This window comes from Sebastes umbrosus, chromosome 14, assembly GCF_015220745.1.
Source record: "Sebastes umbrosus isolate fSebUmb1 chromosome 14, fSebUmb1.pri, whole genome shotgun sequence".
NCBI lineage: Eukaryota > Metazoa > Chordata > Actinopteri > Perciformes > Sebastidae > Sebastes > Sebastes umbrosus.
Genome location: NC_051282.1, coordinates 7,134,981 through 7,154,794, shown reverse-complemented (window position 1 = coordinate 7,154,794; position 19,814 = coordinate 7,134,981). Strand labels below are relative to the sequence as shown.

General features: G+C 41.2%; 1 protein-coding gene across 3 annotated transcripts in view; it reads left to right on the top strand.

The window, feature by feature from the left end:
• LOC119501947 (alpha-1,6-mannosylglycoprotein 6-beta-N-acetylglucosaminyltransferase B-like) overlaps nucleotides 1-19,541 on the top strand; it is an 81,910-nt gene extending 62,369 nt beyond the window's left edge. For 2 of the 3 annotated variants that reach the window (XM_037792724.1, XM_037792725.1), the window contains 9 exons: nucleotides 1,370-1,503; nucleotides 2,511-2,641; nucleotides 5,393-5,398; nucleotides 7,477-7,632; nucleotides 7,802-7,948; nucleotides 8,069-8,185; nucleotides 11,329-11,403; nucleotides 16,892-17,157; nucleotides 18,607-19,541. In XM_037792724.1, coding sequence (XP_037648652.1) covers nucleotides 1,370-1,503; nucleotides 2,511-2,641; nucleotides 5,393-5,398; nucleotides 7,477-7,632; nucleotides 7,802-7,948; nucleotides 8,069-8,185; nucleotides 11,329-11,403; nucleotides 16,892-17,157; nucleotides 18,607-18,805 — 1,231 coding nt within the window. In that variant the 3' untranslated portion in view covers nucleotides 18,806-19,541. The remainder of the gene's footprint in view (nucleotides 1-1,369; nucleotides 1,504-2,510; nucleotides 2,642-5,392; nucleotides 5,399-7,476; nucleotides 7,633-7,801; nucleotides 7,949-8,068; nucleotides 8,186-11,328; nucleotides 11,404-16,891; nucleotides 17,158-18,606) is intronic. The other variant, XM_037792723.1, reaches the window with a different exon arrangement.
• Nucleotides 19,542-19,814: the final 273 nt, after the last annotated feature.

Here is a 19,814-nt window from a genome sequence, read left to right as displayed (position 1 = left end):
GATGGCCAATCAGAGCACATTATTACGAGCCAATCACAACTCGGGACTTGGCGCAAAGCGGGTGGGAAAAAATAATGCCTTAGCAGACTATAGCGTGCAAAGATGAGTTGGTATATTAAACTTTTGCTAAATCCTGTTGGAAGTACAGCAAACACATCTTTCTTCTCAAGAAAAGCTTTAAAGGACCAGTATGTAACATTTTGGGGGATCTATTAGGATCTATTAGTTCTCCTACATGCTTGACACACGGGAGAAGATTCAGTTGGTTGCAATCTGCAACCTCACTGCTAGATGCCGCCAAATCCTACACACTGTAGCTTTAAATGCAGTTGATTGTTCATTTAGTAAAAATATACCGTCCAGTTCTTTCAATGCTGACACGATAGCAGCTTCAACATAAAGTTCCATAATCAGCTGCAGCCATCTTGGTTGTTTTCGAAAATGCCTCAACAATGCTCCTCTTTACGCTCTTAATCACTAATCACCGTATTAGATAAACGGTTGTGATTGGCCTGTCACGGCTCAGGCTGCTGGAAATCTGTCCAAAACGGAGGAGGACCAGACCAGTAGGCTACCTCCGGGTCTGAGAAGTGAAGCCAATGCTGAAGTGCCTTAAACCTGCATTCTTTCTAACAGCCAGCAGGGGGCGACTCCTCTGGTTGCAAAAAGAAGTCTGATTGTATAGAAGTCTATGAGAAAATGAGCCTACTTCTCACTTGATTTATTACCTCAGTAAACATTGTAAACATGAGTTTATGGTCTCAATCACTAGTTTCAAGTCTTCTTCAATACAGCGTGATGTTCATTAGTAAATTATGATCTCATTGAGAGTCAAATAGACCATAAAGCAGGGGATGCTTTAGGGCGTGGCTACCTTGTGATTGACAGGTCGCTACCACAGCACTGTCCGGTCTGGCAGTTGTCTGCGTTTTCATCTTAGAACTTTGTAGCACTTTGGTCGCCTAAAAATGTCTTACTCAGCGTTCAGTTGTACTTTGCTCCACCTTCTCGTGTCACTTCTGGTTGCAAAATCAAGATGGCGACAGCCAAAAACCAAGATGGTGACAGCCAACTTGAAGCTTCAAAACGGCAGTCCACAAACCAATGGGTGACGTCACTGTGACTATGTCCACTTCTTATATGCAGTCTATGGACCAGACGCATCTGCCAGAGCAAATAAAACATGAGCTCGCAGATTCGTCTTGTTCTCAGGGAAGCATATATAATGTGCTCCATTAGGTGAAATAAACCAAACTAGGTAGAATTATTTTTCACTTTTGTTGCTCAATCAGGTGGAGACTGTATTATTTGAAATCAACAGACAACTTTGATCTAATTTTAGTGCTGTCTATTTTTTACTTCGTCCCAGGTGCCACATCAGAGTGATTGACACCTTCGGCACTGAGCCTGCGTACAACCACGAGGAGTACGCCACTCTGCACGGCTACAGGACCAACTGGGGCTACTGGAACCTTCACGGCCAGCAGTACATGACCATGTTCCGTATGTGGGCTTTAATTTCTTTAACACAGATTTTCAATTTGCTTATACTGAGGTCGTACATCTGCTTATGGGAAATGGTCTGCATAAGCACTCACAGATCATATCAAAGACATGAAGTGTTTTGATTTCTGTTTATGTTATTGAGAGTGCGAGGAGATTGTGCGGGTTTATACAATCGTCAGACCGTAACAGACGAGGCTTTGGTCCACAAACGGGTCAGAGAAATGTTCAGAGCAGCTGTGCCCAAACAGATGCCTAAAGCCACCTGCTGTGAGACCAAGCAGCACCAGTCAAACACACACAGAAATGTACAAAAACACGAGCTTTCACGGCGCATTTGGTGAAATTGGTGACAGAAGAAACTTCAGCTGTTTGTGTAGTCTCCGATTAATTCAGCAACAATCAGCAGCCCCTGCTGTTTCCACAATACTGGCTGTTATCACAAAGCCAGGCACTGTGAAAGATGTCAGCTTTTCATCTCGGGTTTGAAAATTGACTGAAAATACGGTTTCTTTCTCCTTCCCACTTGACATCTCCCTGCTGGAGTAGATTTCCTTTGTGTGCGCCACCATTCATAGCGTTGTTTTGTGCCCTGAAAGTTTTAAGCCGTGGCACATTAAAGCTGCAATCCAAAAGTCTTTGATGGTAAAAACTATAGAAAAGATGATGGAGAAGAGTGTCGCTTTTGGAAAGTTGTTTCACCTCATTGTTGGTATGCAATGAAAGTCAGCCAGACAATTGATGTGAATGCAAATACACTTTATTGTTTAACCGATGAAGTTAGCAGTGGCATCGTTTTACCACACTGATTCATTCTCATAATAAAACCATATGAATTTCAGCTTTACAGAATCCCCTCCGCTCTTCTTTTGTTCTGTATTCTCTACATACGCAGCAGTGAGTGTGGATCTCCACAGCAGGTCCTTTAGTTCAATCACTTTTTTTTGTGAGACATGAAATTGGACTTGTAACGTTGTGTTGCCAATTGCTTTGTTTGTCCTTGGCAGCCCACACTCCAGATAACTCTTTTATGGGTTTTGTGGCGGAGGAGCTGAATGAGACGGAGAGGCTGAACATTCAGCGGAACAAGGTTAACAATATGGCTGTTGTGTACGGTAAAGAAGCCAGCATGTGGAAGGTCAGTATTGCAATAATAACCCCTGCAAAAATAAATTTAGCACGTTTTTTATTGCTTGTTTCTAATTTGTGAGAGGAGACAGTTCAGTTTCAAAGCTACCGACTGAATCTACCATATAATGCTTTTGTGTTATTTGGTAACTTTAAAACTAATTAAAATTGATACTTTTGGTTCGTTTTCTATTTAGTTTGATTCAGTTTCACAGTGCACAAATCAATGCAGACCAAATTTAAAAAAAAAAATATTTGCTGAGGGACGCATACGAAGGAGCGATTTTATCTTTTTCATCTCTAGAGCTGCCACTTCTATACAAGGACTGACTGATAGTCTTTACACGTTGACTCGGCAATGATCTACTGTACACATGAATCCCTTCTCCTCCAGTTTATCTCGAGTGACTTTATAAATGTCACTATTTTCGTGGACCTTATTTAGCATATTGTGTATGTTCTCTACGGCCCAGATGTCAAGTAAACATCGGACTTCTGCAGAAGTCCAGGTCAGTCCTCTCCTGCTCATGTTAACCTGTCGTTTACCTGTGTCCAACTCAACAAATGCCCGCACTGGCAGCCTGCGTTTTGGTTCGCTTGGAAACGGTTGTTTTGGACCGCACCAGAATACGATTACTGCGTTCAAAACTGCCCAAAAGAACCGCACCAGAGTTTGATTTGAACGGTCTAACGGTTGGCTTGTGAAAGCGCTCAAAGACACACAGAGCGCGCTACATGATTCTGTTAAGTGTGATGCCATTAGGGCTGGGTATCATTTAAAACGATTGCGATACCAGTACCAATACTAGAACACTTATCGTGATACCGATACCTATAGAGTACTTTATTTGATACCTTTTTTTTCTTTCTACCTCATTCGATACCTTTTTGTTCTACTTCCTTTGATACCTTTCATGTGAATGGAAGCATTCAGTTGCGTAAAATGCCACCACCACCGCATATATTTTCATCAGGCACCACAGGCGTGTCGTACTTCCGAACATTTTGGTGGTATCTCGGCATGCTGAACTGCCAACTCCGTCAAATAACCCACGCTCGACTTCACCACACCACACACTGTATGGGTTGTAGCTGTGTCACACGTCGCGTTAAATGGAAGAACGCTTGCGGTGATTGGCTGCGAACAAAACCATATATATTTTTGAGCTCGGTACAAAATGGATAGAATGCAGGTATCGTTTGACTGGAGAAGTTTCAATACTACTTGGTACTGGGTTATTTTGATTGATACCCAACCCTAGATGCCATCTTGTGTAACTATGGGTTCGCACAGGCAAATAAGTATGGATCTGTTATAGAGGAGCAACAGGACATTTCACAACTCTTATGAGATGCTTCCTACTACCTCTTGGATCATTTCACGTGACTCTAATGAGTCGCTGTCGGAGAGAAAAGAGAGCAGAAAGCTCAGCTGGTACCCATGTATCTATATTGTGGAAAATGAGTATTGAAACCGTTTCAAATATTCAGTATCGATATGTATCAATACTTTGATATTTTGGACAACACTCGCATGTATCATATTGTAAAATTCCTTACAAGGGAAAGGTACATGAGATGAATTTGAGTCAAAAAGGTGCTCCCTCTTGGAGTCATAACATGGACAAATCTGAACTCACACACTTTATACACATATTTTTAGATTTTGTGTGAATTACACCTCCAGAGGATGCCATTAATCGATTTCCATCATGAATACACATCTATAAATCCACTTGGAAATCATAGAAAAAAAGACGCTCCGTAAAACTCCAGAACTTACCCGTGAAGTAGTCCAGTGATAGTTGTCTCCACATCTATGGGTATATTGCAAACAGGAACTGCTAATAGCTAATTCGGCATACTTCTAAATTTGCCAGTTTGCCAAAATGTAAACAAATGCTAAAAGCACCCCCCCCCCCCCCCCCCTCCCCTCCCCCCCCCCCCCCCCTCCCCAAAAGCTTCGCACTTGTCTCGATTTTGTCTGAGGGCGCCCACAGTGTCAGAATTTGAAAACCACTGTTTCAGGGAAGTCATTATACCCCTACACATGACATTTGACTCAAACAAAGACAGATTTAATGCATATGTTCTAATTGTTGCATTCATGGGGTTCTTTAAAACTGATTAAATCCTGATAAATATAAAGTTTGGAAAACATCTCTTTCCTTAGCAAACCTTCACAATGTGCACTGTGAAACACCCACTACATGTTCCATTTCCTCCAAACAAGTTTCTCCACCAGGAATCTGGCCTGAAGTGCGATAGTAGAGGAACAATCATTTTTGTTTAGAGTAAATTTTCCCTTCGAGCTACTGGCAAGGTTTTTTCGTTCTTACTGTAACTTTGAAGTGTGCTGCAGCCTCCCACAAGGTTTGGTTCACTTCACTGACTGCAGCTTTGTTCCTACACCGACATAACATTCACTATTTCTCAGAACAACTCGAGCTGCAGTGTAACATTTGTGCAACCGACAGATGTGCGATGTAAAAGCCGGTAGTGTCGGGGTCTCTCCAGACAATGAATCCCCCCTCGTTGGGAGCAGTCGCTTCCTCCAACCTTTTGAGGTCCACATGAGAGATTTGGGACCTGTAAAGGTCCTGTGAGAGGAAAAATGACTAATACTTCATGTCGTATTCTCTCTTTTCCTCTACACCTGCCCCTCTCTCTACTCCACTTCCCTCCTCTTCATACTTCTGTTCTCACACTGTTCTATTCTGTATTCATCATCCCATGATGCATCATTGATGGATCCACGCAGCTGCAAGTAAGTCCACCTGCTTTTCACTGGCATTATCGATTCAATGAATACCAAAAAAAAAGACTTCTGCTTCACTTTTCGTTGCCTAAAAAATCTATTCCACTCCAGTTGTGTTGGTATGGATTTTTAACTTTTGAATGTCAGTTCAGTAAACAGACATTTTAAAAATATCAGATTTGTTTAGTGACTTCAAATATGTGAAATATCTCCCAACATCTAGATCTATTACTAAAATGTGAACAGCTTCTGTAATGTAACACAGAGGAGCACCATAAAATACAAAAATAATAATTTAGATAACTTAATGAATGAAGTTGAGAAGGTTTGTCCTACTTTGTTTTTCACGAAAGAAATGGATCACAGTTGTAATTCATTGTAACTCACATAAATCAAAAATTTAGATTTTCAAGAAATTTTGGGAGGAATATCACTTTAAGTAGAAGAAAGTGTGATTTCACCTCCATGATGCTCGAAGACATTAAAACGGCCCAAGATGAAAAACGAGGAATAACATTCAGATGACATTTATAAATGATTTATGCCTTGAAGACATAGCATTAGTGAATAATTCATAACAATCCCCCAGAAACACTTTTTTTTTTTTTTTTTTTAGGTAAACTAATTCAGTTTTACGTCAGTGAAATGATTCAAGCAAATTGTCTCCGCAGGGCAACACAGAAGATATACATTAATTTAAGTCTTTCATAACTTCAGAGCTACTGGATAGTTACCAGATAGTTACCAAAATGATGATGTCAGTGCTAACAAGAGCAGACTCAGCTCATTAGATCTGCTTGCCTCATTTCCATTAGCCAATATGTTTGCTCAGGCTGGGATGATACTCTTGCCCTCCCCAACACCTCTGGGTTTTTCTCCTCTGCCCTTTCAGGAGTGGATGTGTGTAATACTGATGAATCTATTCAATTAATTTAACTGGTCATGGCGATGTCAGTGCTGCAGAGGAAAGTGTGGAAACTTCAGTATGTAAAATAACTATAGTAAAACAAGAAAAAGCATATAAGCATAACTTGCATCAAATATTCTGTCTGTGCAGTCCAACTAGACGGTTAGCTTAATGCAATGCAACGCTTTAACTTTGAACTAAATCACCATGGCAAATGCTACTTCAAAGATGGCTCACACATTATATATGTCTGCTCTTTGATATGTCAGTTTTCAAAGCAACATAAGACAAATAACAGCTCTCTCAAAGTTGCCAAATAATCTTTCCAAACTGCAGGTCAAATTATCATTTGAGACGTTGAGGGAAACCAGTTGGGCAACCTCCGGGTCTGTGAAGTGAAGCCAACGCTGAAGTACCTTAAACTTGCATTCTTTCTAATAGCCAGCAGGGGGCGACTCCTCTGGTTGCAAAAAGAAGTCTGATTGTATAGAAGTCTCTGAGAAAATGAGCCTACTTCTCACTTGATTTATTACCTCAGTAAACATGAGTTTATGGTCTCAATCGCTAGTTTCAAGTCTTCTTCAATACAGCATGATGTTCATTTAGTAAATTAGTGTCCCATTTAGAGTCAAATAGACCATAAAGCAGGGGATGCTTTAGGGCGTGGCTACCTTGTGATTTACAGGTCGCTCCCACAGCGTTATCTGGTCTGGGAGTTGTCTGTGTTTTCGTCCTACAACTTTAACTCTGTCACAGTGTTTTCAGTTCATTAAAGTTAATCGTAACCTTTTTGGTCGCTAAAAAATGTCTTATTCAGCATTCGGTTGTACTTAAATCCACCCTCTGGTGTCACTTCTGGTTGCAAAAAACCAAGATGGCGACGGCCAAAAACGAAGATAGCGTCGTAAAAAAAGCTAAACTCAAGGCTTTGAAACGGTAGTCCATAAAACCAATGGGTGACGTCACGGTGACTGCGTCAACTTCTTATACACAGTCTATGAGGGTAACAACTATATGCCACACAAAGTGAGCAGTCAAAGGCTAAAACTAACCAACAGGGATCTGGTCACTGAAAAAAATAGTCCCACATTGTGTAGCAGTGTTTGCGATGATAAAGCAGTCACTGTACAGTGTCTCTTTTTAGGTGTTTAACTCACTTTGTGCCTGTTATGTCTCAAAGGGAAAGGAGAAGTTCCTGGCCATTCTGCACCGCTACATGGAGATCCACGGGACGGTGTACTATGAGACGCAGCGTCCCCCGGAGGTGCCCGCCTTCGTCAAGAACCACGGTCTGCTGCCTCAGCAGGAGCTGCAGCAACTCCTCAGAAAGGCCAAGGTGGGAACATCACTGAGGCTTTCTAGAGCTTAGAAAATGTTCAGCGTATACAAATTCTGGCTCATAATGAAATGCTTAGTTTTACTTTTTATGCTGAGTGTTGACCTGGATATGAGCAGCTCAGTGTATAGACTCACGATCTTCTCCTCCTTTCTATTTTCCTGTCAAGCTGTTCATCGGGTTTGGCTTCCCCTATGAAGGTCCCGCCCCTTTGGAGGCCATAGCCAATGGCTGCATCTTCCTACAGCCCAAGTTTAATCCGCCTCACAGCTCTCTCAATCATGACTTCTTCAGAGGGAAGCCCACCTCCAGGAAGGTAGATTCACCCGTCTTTATCTTGGCCATCTCTGCACCTATAATAGCAAATAAATATGCATAGAGTATACAGACTTCAATTGTTGTTTTATTGTGACTATATCCCATTTATCGTCCTCAGGTGTCCTCTCAGCATCCGTATGCAGAGCAGTATATTGGCAGGCCGCATGTCATCACTATCGACTACAATAACTCTGAAGAGTTCGATGCGACCATCCGTGAGATCATGAGGATCAATGTATGTTAAGTTATTGGTGCTTACCATCCAAACTCAGCTCTACTCATTCAACAACATAATGGCCTTCTAATATTGTAGTACCACAGCACACTTTACACTGCTGCATGATGATAATAATCATAGTAGTGTGCTCTTGCACGTTTTATAGTCTGCTTTGACCCACTTTAAAGCCCTCAGCCTTTAATGGAGCTCTTAATCATGGCCTCCTGCATTACAGCAAAATGCTTAGCTGGCTCCCTCTTCGCTCTCCGCGCTGCTAATTGCTTGAGATATTGAGCGGCTCAGTAGGTAAACTGCGCCCCACACACCTGGGTTTACATGGCAACCTTCCAGAGGCCAGCCCCACAGGCCGTAAGTATTGTCCGTAGCAGATCATATTAATCAATCACGCTGCGCTCAATCTGTCGCCAGAACAACACTGAGTCGCAGCCAAAGCCCCTCGCGGTGCCAAGATGCATGTGTGCCTCTACCTGCCAGGTGTGTTAAATAGACCTTGTGTTTCCTGCTGATAGAGGCAAAATGAAGTACCAGTTGTTGCGCTGGTAAGTGCTTAAAAAGTGAATCCTGGGGGAAGGAAAAACAAGGCTAATCACAAAGGCTGACTGGGCAAGTTTAATCTAAGATTTGAAAGACTAAATGAAAGTAAGGGCAGCTTCATTTCCCATGATCTTGACTCAAATACCTGATATGTACATATGTATTTGATCTACACACAGTTGAAAAAAAATGCACATCATTTGTCATTGTGGTTGATTGATAAATTATCACTAGTAAAGATAAAATACTATTAAATACTAGAGCATAAAAAAGTGTGACATTTTGGGAGAGACCCTTGTTTGCTTTTTTTTACTGAGAGTAAGATGAGAAGATTGATTGATACACCTCATACGTACGCAACCGCTAGCCTGGCTCTGTGCATCCGCCTACAGGGCTGAAAACACCGAGACACATGAACCATTGTTTTCCTATTGTAGGGAGTGCCTGGCCTGCACTCTTTTTTAGACGTGCATAAAACTTTATCCTCAACTTTTCAGCACCAGGCGCGGAGTCGCACCGCTCGTCAATGTCCCAGCGCTCATCAATGTCCCACTTGGCTACTGTGTAGGCTACTGTCTTTGAGAGAGAGAGAGACCACATTTTCCCGTTAATCACATTTGATCACCCGGCAAGCACACAGCCCCGCTCCACAGGCGCACCGCTGTTTCGCACGACACGCCTTGCCAAGGCGTTTTCGAAGCAGCCGCACCTGTAGCGACGTGTCTCGGTGTGATCAGCCCCTTACCAGCACCTTTAAAAATCACTAATTAACACATTATATAGTATGTTGGACAGTATGGTAACTTCCTGCCTCCGCTGGTTGCCTGGCAACTGGTCACTTCGGTTACACTTTGGTGTTTGCACTAATTAAACAAAGAAGATATAACGTGTTAATTAGTGAGCTTTAGAGGTGCTGGTATAGGCAGATTTTGTTACCTTCAGACAGAGCCAGGCTAGCTGTTTCCCTCTGTTTCCAGTCTTTGTGCTAAGCTAAGCTAATGGACTGCTGGCTGTAGCTTCATATTTACTGCACAAACATGAGAAAGGTGTCGATTTTCCTCATCTAACTCTTGGTAAAACAGCAAATAAGTACATTTCCCAAAATGATGAACCATTCCTTTAACTTCTTTAGTATTTGGATAATAGGAGTTCAGCATATGTAATGCAATATTTAAGTTTAATGAGATACATCGTTACAGTATATATATATATATATTCAAAGTTCCGCTTCTTAACTTAACACATTTATAAGATAAGGTTTGTTCGTAGTTGCTACTGCTCATGTTGTTGATGTTAGATATAGCTTCTTCTCTCAGCGAGCTCAAGAGCTGCCTGCTGGTCTGACACACTGTTGCCTCAGATTTTAATGGCACCATGGCAACAGTGCATGATGGAAATGAGGAAACAGGCAGCGGATAAAGAAGCACTAAAAAAATGTTTGAGACACCTGCTCGGTCTTACCCACCAGCTGAGTTTGTGTCCCTTTTTTCTGGACATGGCTGCTCCCAGCATAACTCACCTCAGGAGCGTAGAAGACGTTTCATTTTATCGTCACCGATGATGGCATGAAATAATGAATGTTGCTCACGTATTTTTGTGGCCAAGCAATGCAATCAGTTTAGGTATATGAATTGCACAGTCATTTTACAAATGTTTTCCGTTGCTGAATTCAAATCACCCTCTATGAAGCATTTTTCTCCCTCTCTCTCTCAGATTCTATTATATAAAGATGCCCGAAAGGCAAATTGCATTGCGGAATATCTGATGAAGTGCCAGATACATTTCATTAAACTCAGATGAAATAAAGTAATAAGAGAGTGCTAAAAGCAACACAATACTAAAAGGAACCATTTATCAATTTGAAAAGCCTGAGTGCTTTAGTGGCCTGATAGTAAACAATGAGATCTCACTTTAGCTGCATTCATTGCACATTTCACATTCTGCACCGAGGATCCTGACAGAATGTGTCCCGGTATATTTCAAAATTATTGATATCATCAAAATAGAATAGGTTTCGAAATGCAGCTATTACAGTAATATAAACCTCCCTGTAGTCTTTTTTCTACACCACCGTCAAAAGTGTGTCCTCCCGTTGGCGTGTTCTTTACGACACTGTGAGCATAAAGCACTAGAAAGAAAAGGAAAAGCTATTGATCAGTGTTTCTGTGAATTTGAATCCACTTCCTGTCGTCAAAGAGTCACACAATGAGTGACAGGCCTTAACAGCGACACTGATAACTGCACCCAAAGGACCCAAAAATGCACAAAAACATCAGCCCCCTCAGCACTGGATGACCTGTGGTCCGCTGTCACTTTAATCCGTTGTTTGACGTATTGATGTAGTCGTCACTAAAAATAATGAAATCAATTTTCAAAGCTGTCACCTGTGATGTATTAGGTCATTGATTTTAATGTGTGGCTTGTGGCATGATATAAGCCTCTCACAATTACGCTAATGAATATGTCAGCTTTGATTAACTATCAGATGCTCTGTTCCTGTAATTACAGTGGCTCGGTTCTGGGGACGCATGCACACACACACACACACACACACATACACTCTTCCCCCACTGTTTCTTCATCTGTGTGCACATCTGGGTTTGCAGGTGGAGCCCTTCCTGCCCTACGAGTACACCTGTGAGGGGATGCTTGAAAGAGTTCACGCCTACGTCCAGAATCAGGTGGGTCTCAGATCTCAGCCGAATCAGCAGGCATGCTGGGTAAGATCAAAATTATGTAATAGAAGTTATTTGTAGGTGCATGTGTTGCCTCCCAGCAGATCAGGTTGGTTGCAGTTTATTGGTGTGAACAGAACATAGAAATAGAAACCGGGCGAATTGTTCAGCTACTTGTGTCTGACTCAACTACTGTAGCTGTTGCATGTGGTAACACCCTCGAGTAACCTGTGTTTATAATAGACTAGCGCAGTGCAGTAAATGTCACTGAAACTATTTCAGCTTAGTTAATAAATAATTAGGGCTGTCAAAGTTAACGCGTTAATGCAAATTCGTTTCAACGGCACTAATTTCTTTAACGCATTCATGAAACTTGCGATTTTTAGGATTGTAGCGGGCTCAGTTTTAAAGCTAGAGTGAAGATACTGGCATCATATGAAACTAGAAGACCTAATGAATCCATTGGTACCAACAATGCCATACTAGCTTGTCATGAAGGAGGCTAAGTAACGCTCCAAACTTAGGCTACATTTTGGCGAGGAAAAACTGGCATGGCCATTTTCAAAGGAGTCCCTTGACCTCTGACTTCCAGATATGTGAATGAAAATATGTTCCATGGGTACCCACGAGTCTCCCCTTTACAGACATGCCCACTTTATGATAATCACATGCAGTTTGGGGCAAGTCAGAGTCAAGTCAGCACACTGACACACTGACAGCTGTTGCTGCCTGTTGGGCTGCAGTTTGCCATGTTATGATTTGAGCATATTGTTTTATGCTAAATACAGTACCTGTGAGGGTTTCTGGACAATATCTGTCATTGTTTTGTGTTGTTAATTGATTTCCAATAATAAATATATACATACATTTGCATAAAGCAATTATATTTACTCACTCCCATGTTGATAAGAGTACATGACAAATCATGTGATTAATGTGCGATTAATCATGATTAACTATGGACAATCATGTGATTAATCATGATTAACTATGGACAATCATGTGATTAATCATGATTAAATATTTGAATCGATTGACAGCCCTATAAATAATAATAATATTTTACTCTAGTTCAAATTATAATTACGCTATAACTTAAAACAGTATTGTGCAGTTTACAAACACAGTCACATCAGTAGTGCAGATAAGTTACTAAGCCACAGCTTTGCAGTGGTTTCAGTGCATTTCTAAAATTTGAACGGGCCTGAAAATAAACTGTAGGCTATCAATGCCTAATGTAACAATAAATTGTAAAATATTGTTATGTATGAAAAGACACAAATTGTACACCGGTCTACTTAATTAGTAGTAAATTATGAAAACAGCATTTGTATAGGAATGATTCTATCACAAGCTTTTTGATCCATATAAGTGGTCTCCACTGTATTTTGGTTGGTTAGTGTCAACTAGTGTTACTGTAGTAGTTAGCACAGTTAGTACTAGTTAGTTAGTTAGTTAGTTAGACATATCAGCCTCTGCAGAACTTTGGCCATTCTTTTTAAATTATTAATCTGTGATTCCCCCAATTTTAGGGAAGTGCAATATTAAATCCCCTTTACGGTATCATGTGGAGTTTTCCGCTAAACAAACAAAAGTTTCTGTTTACATTCAGCGTTTCTCACCACGACACATTGTTGTGTTCCCTTGAGGTCTGGCAGACGTGTTGAATGCCTTTTTATCTCCTTTGTGCCCTGCAGTTCGTTTTTTTTTTTTCTTGCACCTGAGTATCTTTGCCTGGATGTGCTCTTTCTTCCTCATTAAACATTTGCAAAGCCTGGTTCGTCTTAAAAGTTTGAAACCTGCATTGCTTTCATCCATATTTACTAGTCAGTGGAATGGCTGGAACACATATCGCCTCACATAAGAACAAACAAAACAGGGACCCACACATAGAAACATTGCTCCATACTGTAGGCTTAATAGTGGCCAAAAACTCCACAGGGATCCCTTTAAAGTATATGTTGCATTTGTTACAACAAATATAAGCAAACACATGAAACAAATGTAGATAGCTGACCACAATAGCTACAAATGGAAGCTGTGATTTAGACGCTGTCATATTCTGTCATATACAGTACATACATATCTGTCATATTTTAGCAAAAATACAGGTGTTTGTAATGTACTGTGCTGAGCATATGTACGCATGTGGAGACACACATTAAACCAGGCTGTTCTCATACACCGTTCATAGCTATACCTACGAAAAGTAATGCACTGTAATTTGTATATAACCTACATAATAATAATAATACGTAACTTCCGTAGTTATTTTAACCCAAACCACAATCTTTTCCTAAACCTAACTAAGTAGTTTGGTTGCCTAAACCTAATCAAGTTGTTTCCTGTGAAGACGGAAGTTTATTTTGAAAAGACTGTATGCACATAACGAGCGGAAATTGACACATGTTGCTAAACATTCGTGGGAAAAGGCACGAAAAATGAGGAATAACTTTTCATAAGATATCATACAAACCGTTGTATGAGGAGACGTAGATTATATATAGGAGTGGCATGAGGAGATTCTTTGGCTTGCGTACTTTTCTTCAGCTGACACAGGGTCACTCAAACTTAACATTGAGTATTCATTTATATAATTTGTGACTGATTGATCTGCAGTTTTAGCACAGATTATTTAACCCTTAGAAAAAACAATTAATTGTCTCAAATTACTGAAACAGCTGTTCTAGCCCAGATGTACTGGCTTTGCTTCCTTAGACTCTTTCTAGTGTGGACCAGACACTTCATGTGGAACCGGGTGAACACATGTGTCACTCCTGACTCTCCTGGCCTTCTCCTCAAATCAATTTTCAGTTTCTCCATTTCAATAACATGTCTTGATGGTAGTCAATACAATACAAGGGTAGAATATGAATGGGGGAAGGAAGTAATGACATTTAAGCACCATGGACCTGTGCTCATGAGGTCAGTCTTGATTGTGAGTCTCCTCAGCTTCTTTGTTGACAGGAGAGGGGAATTAATTGGCTGTGGCATGTCGGATCCTTGTTCTTGAGCCAATCCATTTATTTTCTCAAGTGTTTGTGATTCATTTTTAGTCGTTTATCATTTGTCATCTCTTGGAACAGATGCACACACCGCACCTGCTTAAATGTGCGGTGGTGTTTGATTTGATTTCAGCCTGTGTTGGGAGGAATTTAAACAAAGGTTTTCACAAGTTCCAAGAAATGTTGGATGGATTAAATGACTGATGATAATAGCTTTAAGAACTGAAACGGCAACTGTATTTTTACAACTGCACAAGGTCTCCTCTCATTAAAGCATTCATATGTCCATTATATTAAACTATTTTATTTAAGAAGTTCCCTTTCTGGGATTTCTTCGCCACAGTATTTATTCCCCCGGCTACACTTCCTGGGTCAGATATTAAATTCTTTGCAGGCGGCAGCTCCAAGCGTAATAGACTAACGCGGTGACTAATATTTCTTAATGATGGTCCTCGAGGAAGGTGATGAAAGACAAAAGTAATGCTCATACATAAATATGGACTTATTATCCTATCTTTTACGCACATCAAAATGAGAATTCATCAATAATTAAGATATGATGTTATTGTTCATTTTACTGAAATCCAGGGTGAGTACTCAGACAGAAGTACAACCAAAAATAAAATACACACACACACACACGCATACACACACACACACACACACACACAGACACACATTTCTGTACGGTCTATTTACAGATGTTGTCCTCTGGTTCATCCATCATGTTGTGATAGTTGGTATAGTGTCTGACAGTGGCAGGTTAAAGAAATGTGTTAGCCTCTGCTCTGACACCATCTCTTCCCAGGCTTTCACACACACGCATACGCATACTCAATGTGCTGTGACTGACTGAGACTGTGACCGTCCTCCTGGCATGTACATTGTCAGCCTCCCAACAGACTCTCCTCCCTCTCTTTTCTTCCACTCTTCTTAACCTTCTCTTCCACCATTTCCAACTTTTCCAATTTTATTTCTAACTTCTCAAGACACATACAACTCCTCGTTTTTTTTTCTACCGTCTGACTGACTGTCGCCCTCGTTATCTCCCACAATGACTTCCTCTCACCTCCAGCCACTGGCAGAGCTCCAGTCCCACTCTGACCCTTATACAACCCAGTCTTATGGCAGCTCAGTCTCTTCCCCGGTAAACATTTCACACTTCTACCTGTCCTATTAGCATTTGTTTTTGTTGTGTCCCTATAACTGGGGAGAGAGCATTCAACTGAAAAATCACTTGATCGACATTTCTCATTTGGTGGAGGTCAAACACACATTTAGAGAGGAAAGAGACAGAGATGTTTGTGTAAAACAATTAGCGAGGACGATTTGTCGTGACGGGCTGTGGGTGTGTCATCCATTGGCATGTAGTATTACAGAATGACAATGACCAGCTGTCTCTCACAGCAGGAGATTGATCCATCTAGACAAACATACATCTGAGATACGTGATTGGATGAACATGAAACCTGCCGATGATGTCACCATTCCCTAGTATATGACAGATCGACATTAAATGGTGGCTCCAGTGAAATGGGATAAATGCTAATAGCCGATGTAAAAGCTTGATTTATTATTATAGTGGGTGTAGCAGGGTCCTACTGACCCATATCTATGAGGATGATAACCACTGATAAGGCACATTTAATAACCTGATAGCAGTCTAGTCGGCTGGACTCATAGTGTTATCAAAAATACATCATTATAAAGTTGCTATAATCACATACAGTATACATGTATATGCCTGGGTTAATGATTACCAGAGAAAATAAAACTAAGAATTCTGGGAATTTTCTCACAAGCTCCAAATACAAAACCAAATACATGCACACATAGAAATAAACTGGATGAATAAAAAAAAACAGTATCATTACAAATAGTAGCATCTCCACACACCCCTGCTATCCATATCTGCCTCTTAACCTTGCCCCTTTCCATGCCTCGTTACATTCTTGATGAGCTGTACTGTATGAATGTGTGTTAGTGTGTGTGTGTCACAGATGTTGTCTGTGTTTAGGAGTGGAAATGCAGCAGAGATGGAGAGATTGGAAGCATAGTTATTGCCTGCGGGCGCTGGGAGCCTGTTTTAATAAAGGGGTCTGGAGGCCAGTGGGACATGTCAGAGAAATGTTATTACCTAGGTCTTATGAATAGTCCCAGCTGGAGGGGGAATCTAATCAGGGCTCTCACCAGAGCCTAATTCTGCCTCCAAACCATCATTTGTTATTGGGTGGCATAACTGTATTCATATCATTTCCTGGAAGATTGACGAGGACTTGTCAGCTCTGATAATCACCTTTTGTATCGTAACGGTTCTTTTATTATTTCCTCCATCAGCTGTCCAGACGCATGTGTTGCAGAGCTGAATGTGTAATTTGTCGCTGCTCTGTAGTGGAGTGTTGAGTTTATTTTAGCTGACGGGTCAAAGTGTTTGCAATATAACAGTGAACATATTACTGATCTGGGTCACTTTATCTTTGCACCTGCAGGACTTTTGTTCCCCTGAAGCTCCGTTTCCTCCGGTAAACTCGTCTTGGCTGAGCGGCCCCGCCAGTCCTTTCATCCTCCTGGCCAACTCCAGCATCCTAACCTGGGCCTCCAACGCCAGCTCCTACACATCCTGGCCACCGCTCAGCGCGCTGCGCCTTCTAGCTTCACTGGAGGGCCAGTCGTGTGTGACGGCGTGCCAGAGTGCAGGACTCATCTGCGAACCTGCCTTGTATCGCTTCATCAACATTAAGGAGGCCTTCAGCGCGTAAGATGACGGATGATTTGTTAATTCACTACGCACAATTTGGCACCGTTTTTAACTTTTCATTTGCTCCTATCTATGCATATGGAAAATTAACACTGCATTGAATTTTAATTAATCAGTATGTATCGGAGTAAAAAATATATTTTTAGACAAATAGTTGCTTTAAATGACCTTTGGATGTACATTTGCATGTCAACTTTATACTCATGATTTTGATATACATTGACCCTTTTCCAATACAAAATGAAACTCACCATTGTGACGCGCAAGCGTTCCCAGGCACCTATTTTTCTGGGCGCAACGGCTGCACCCCGAGAAGAACACAATTCAACTTTTGGAATGCTGCAGCGTGCACTGCATGCCATGTGACGAGGAACAACCAATCACAGCCGGCAGATAATCTTTCTTCTTTCTCCTGTAAATCTTAGTCTATGGTAAATATGGAGGAGAAGTTAATCATTTTAGGGCAGGGCTACCCAGATCTTTATGATCTGTCCCACGGACTATTTTACCTAAGGGATTTATGGTGCTGGAAATCCATTTATCTTTGTTTTGACTTTGTTTAGTTTAGTCAGTGAGGCTTTTACTGCTATATTACCGCAACTTCATTATCGTCATCGCAGCACAAAGGTTTTGGCTGCTTAGTGCATCAGTAGTGCAGCCACCGAAGCACCTTGGCATGGCTGGCGTTTTCTACGCATTTTTAGATGCGGCATGTGTAAGGGCTCCTAAAGGTGCTGTATGCGAGATTGGGAGCATTTCTATTGCCTCCGCACGGCTGCAGCCACAACATGGCGACGGCTGAGCCGGTGGCTCGTAGCTGACGGTGCGAACAGCGCTAACAGTGAAAACAACAGCAGCAGTGCTGACAGAGCTAAGTTAGTCAGTGGGGCACGCTCACATGCACAAACATGCACTTAAAGCATGTGCGGTCCGCCCGGCGATGTCAACAAAACGTGGCTCTGATTACAACATACACTGCAGGAGAGCGACTTCATTCTCTGCTCAGGTAGACATTACTCCTCTATATCTTTACATAACAAATAGTTGTTTGCTACTATAATAATGCTCAGGATATCGTATAGAGAACTTTTAAACTGTGTTCTTGCCCAGTGCACCATCCATACTATTGACTACGTCTTGATTAATTTGAACTTCTCAAAATGCTCATTCTGCAAAACAATAAATTGGACTAACTAAGTTTCCCTCTCCACAGAGTCACGGCTCATTTGCACTTCAAAATGATGCAGCAGCACAAACTACAGAAGAAGACACTTGCTCACCCTTTCCCTGTCATATCTCCCTTCATTCCTTGAGGCTCGAGATGCAGCCCTGTCACATTAATATGAATTATATTAGTGTGATTTATTAGTGGAATAATAATGTATAACCTTTAAGTTGCATCCTAATCTGTGCCCTCCTCCTTACCTCCCCTGTGTCTGTTTCCAGGCTGGACCTCCAGTGTGACGGGGTGGAGTCCGAGACGAACCACCTCTTCCCTGCCTTCTCAGCAGAGCACGCCGAATGTGGCCTGCAGCAGGATCCGCTGCTGTTCAGCTGTGCCGGCTCCAGTGCCAAATACCAGCGCCTTTGCCCCTGCAGAGACTATCGTAACGGGCAGGTGGCGCTGTGCAGAGACTGCCTATGACCAGAGGAGGATCTGTGGATGGAGACTCTTTTCTAACCGAAGAAAGGAGAGTCTACGGTGAAATGCTGTATTACATAAACTCTACTCCTTTACCTCTGAACAAGGACTGGCTGCCAAAATTGTAAGACGGTTTTACCTCTCAGGGAACTGCATGATTGTACTTTGAATGTGGTGGGTTTGAAGCCTCAGTTTAAAGGTTTACATGGCTGCATTAGGACCACAGTCTTTACAAAGGTCACAATGAAACGTGTCATTTGATGGATCAGTTAGATTAGTAAAGAAATCATGAGCAATCAAAAGGAAAGCTTTGATAAAAAAAAGAAATAATATTGCAAATGCTTGAACTTCACAAGTGTGTTTACTCCGTGTTGTGTGAATACCTACAGTATCATAGTGGAGTTTGGATATTTGTACTAGATGCACCCAAAGCCATTTACACCATGTTGAGATGTACTATTTTACATGTCCTGTAATGAATATATTTGTACATAAGTGTTGTTTTAATAAAATACAGGGAGAAAAAACAGTTTGGGCATGGGTGGAAATTATTATAATGAATAATTAATTTGCTTTTAGATTGTAAAATTCTTTCTAAGTTATAAGATATCATCAATCTTTTATGGACAATTTCACAAAGCAAAGTGTGGGTAAATATCCTAATTACTTCCTTCAGATTGTGATTTATGTGCAGTGCTGGCTCAGACTCATTTGTTTATAAAGCAGTCTTCGGATACAAGGTGACAATTCTTCAGCATCGTTTTTACTCCAGCCCTTATAGAAATTAATATTGTGTTGTCTTTTGTACATAAACATATACTTTCTTTAATAGCAGAAGCAACTGTGAGAATTACAGAGGCAAACATCAACCTTCTATACAGAGATGAGCTGCAGCATCACTGTACAGTAACTGATGTCTGGAAGCAGCTGATAAAATACTACATTACTGTTGGCAGGCAGATAGGGCCACAAGGTTTAAAGTATAGGTTCACATTTTATCAAATATATCTGA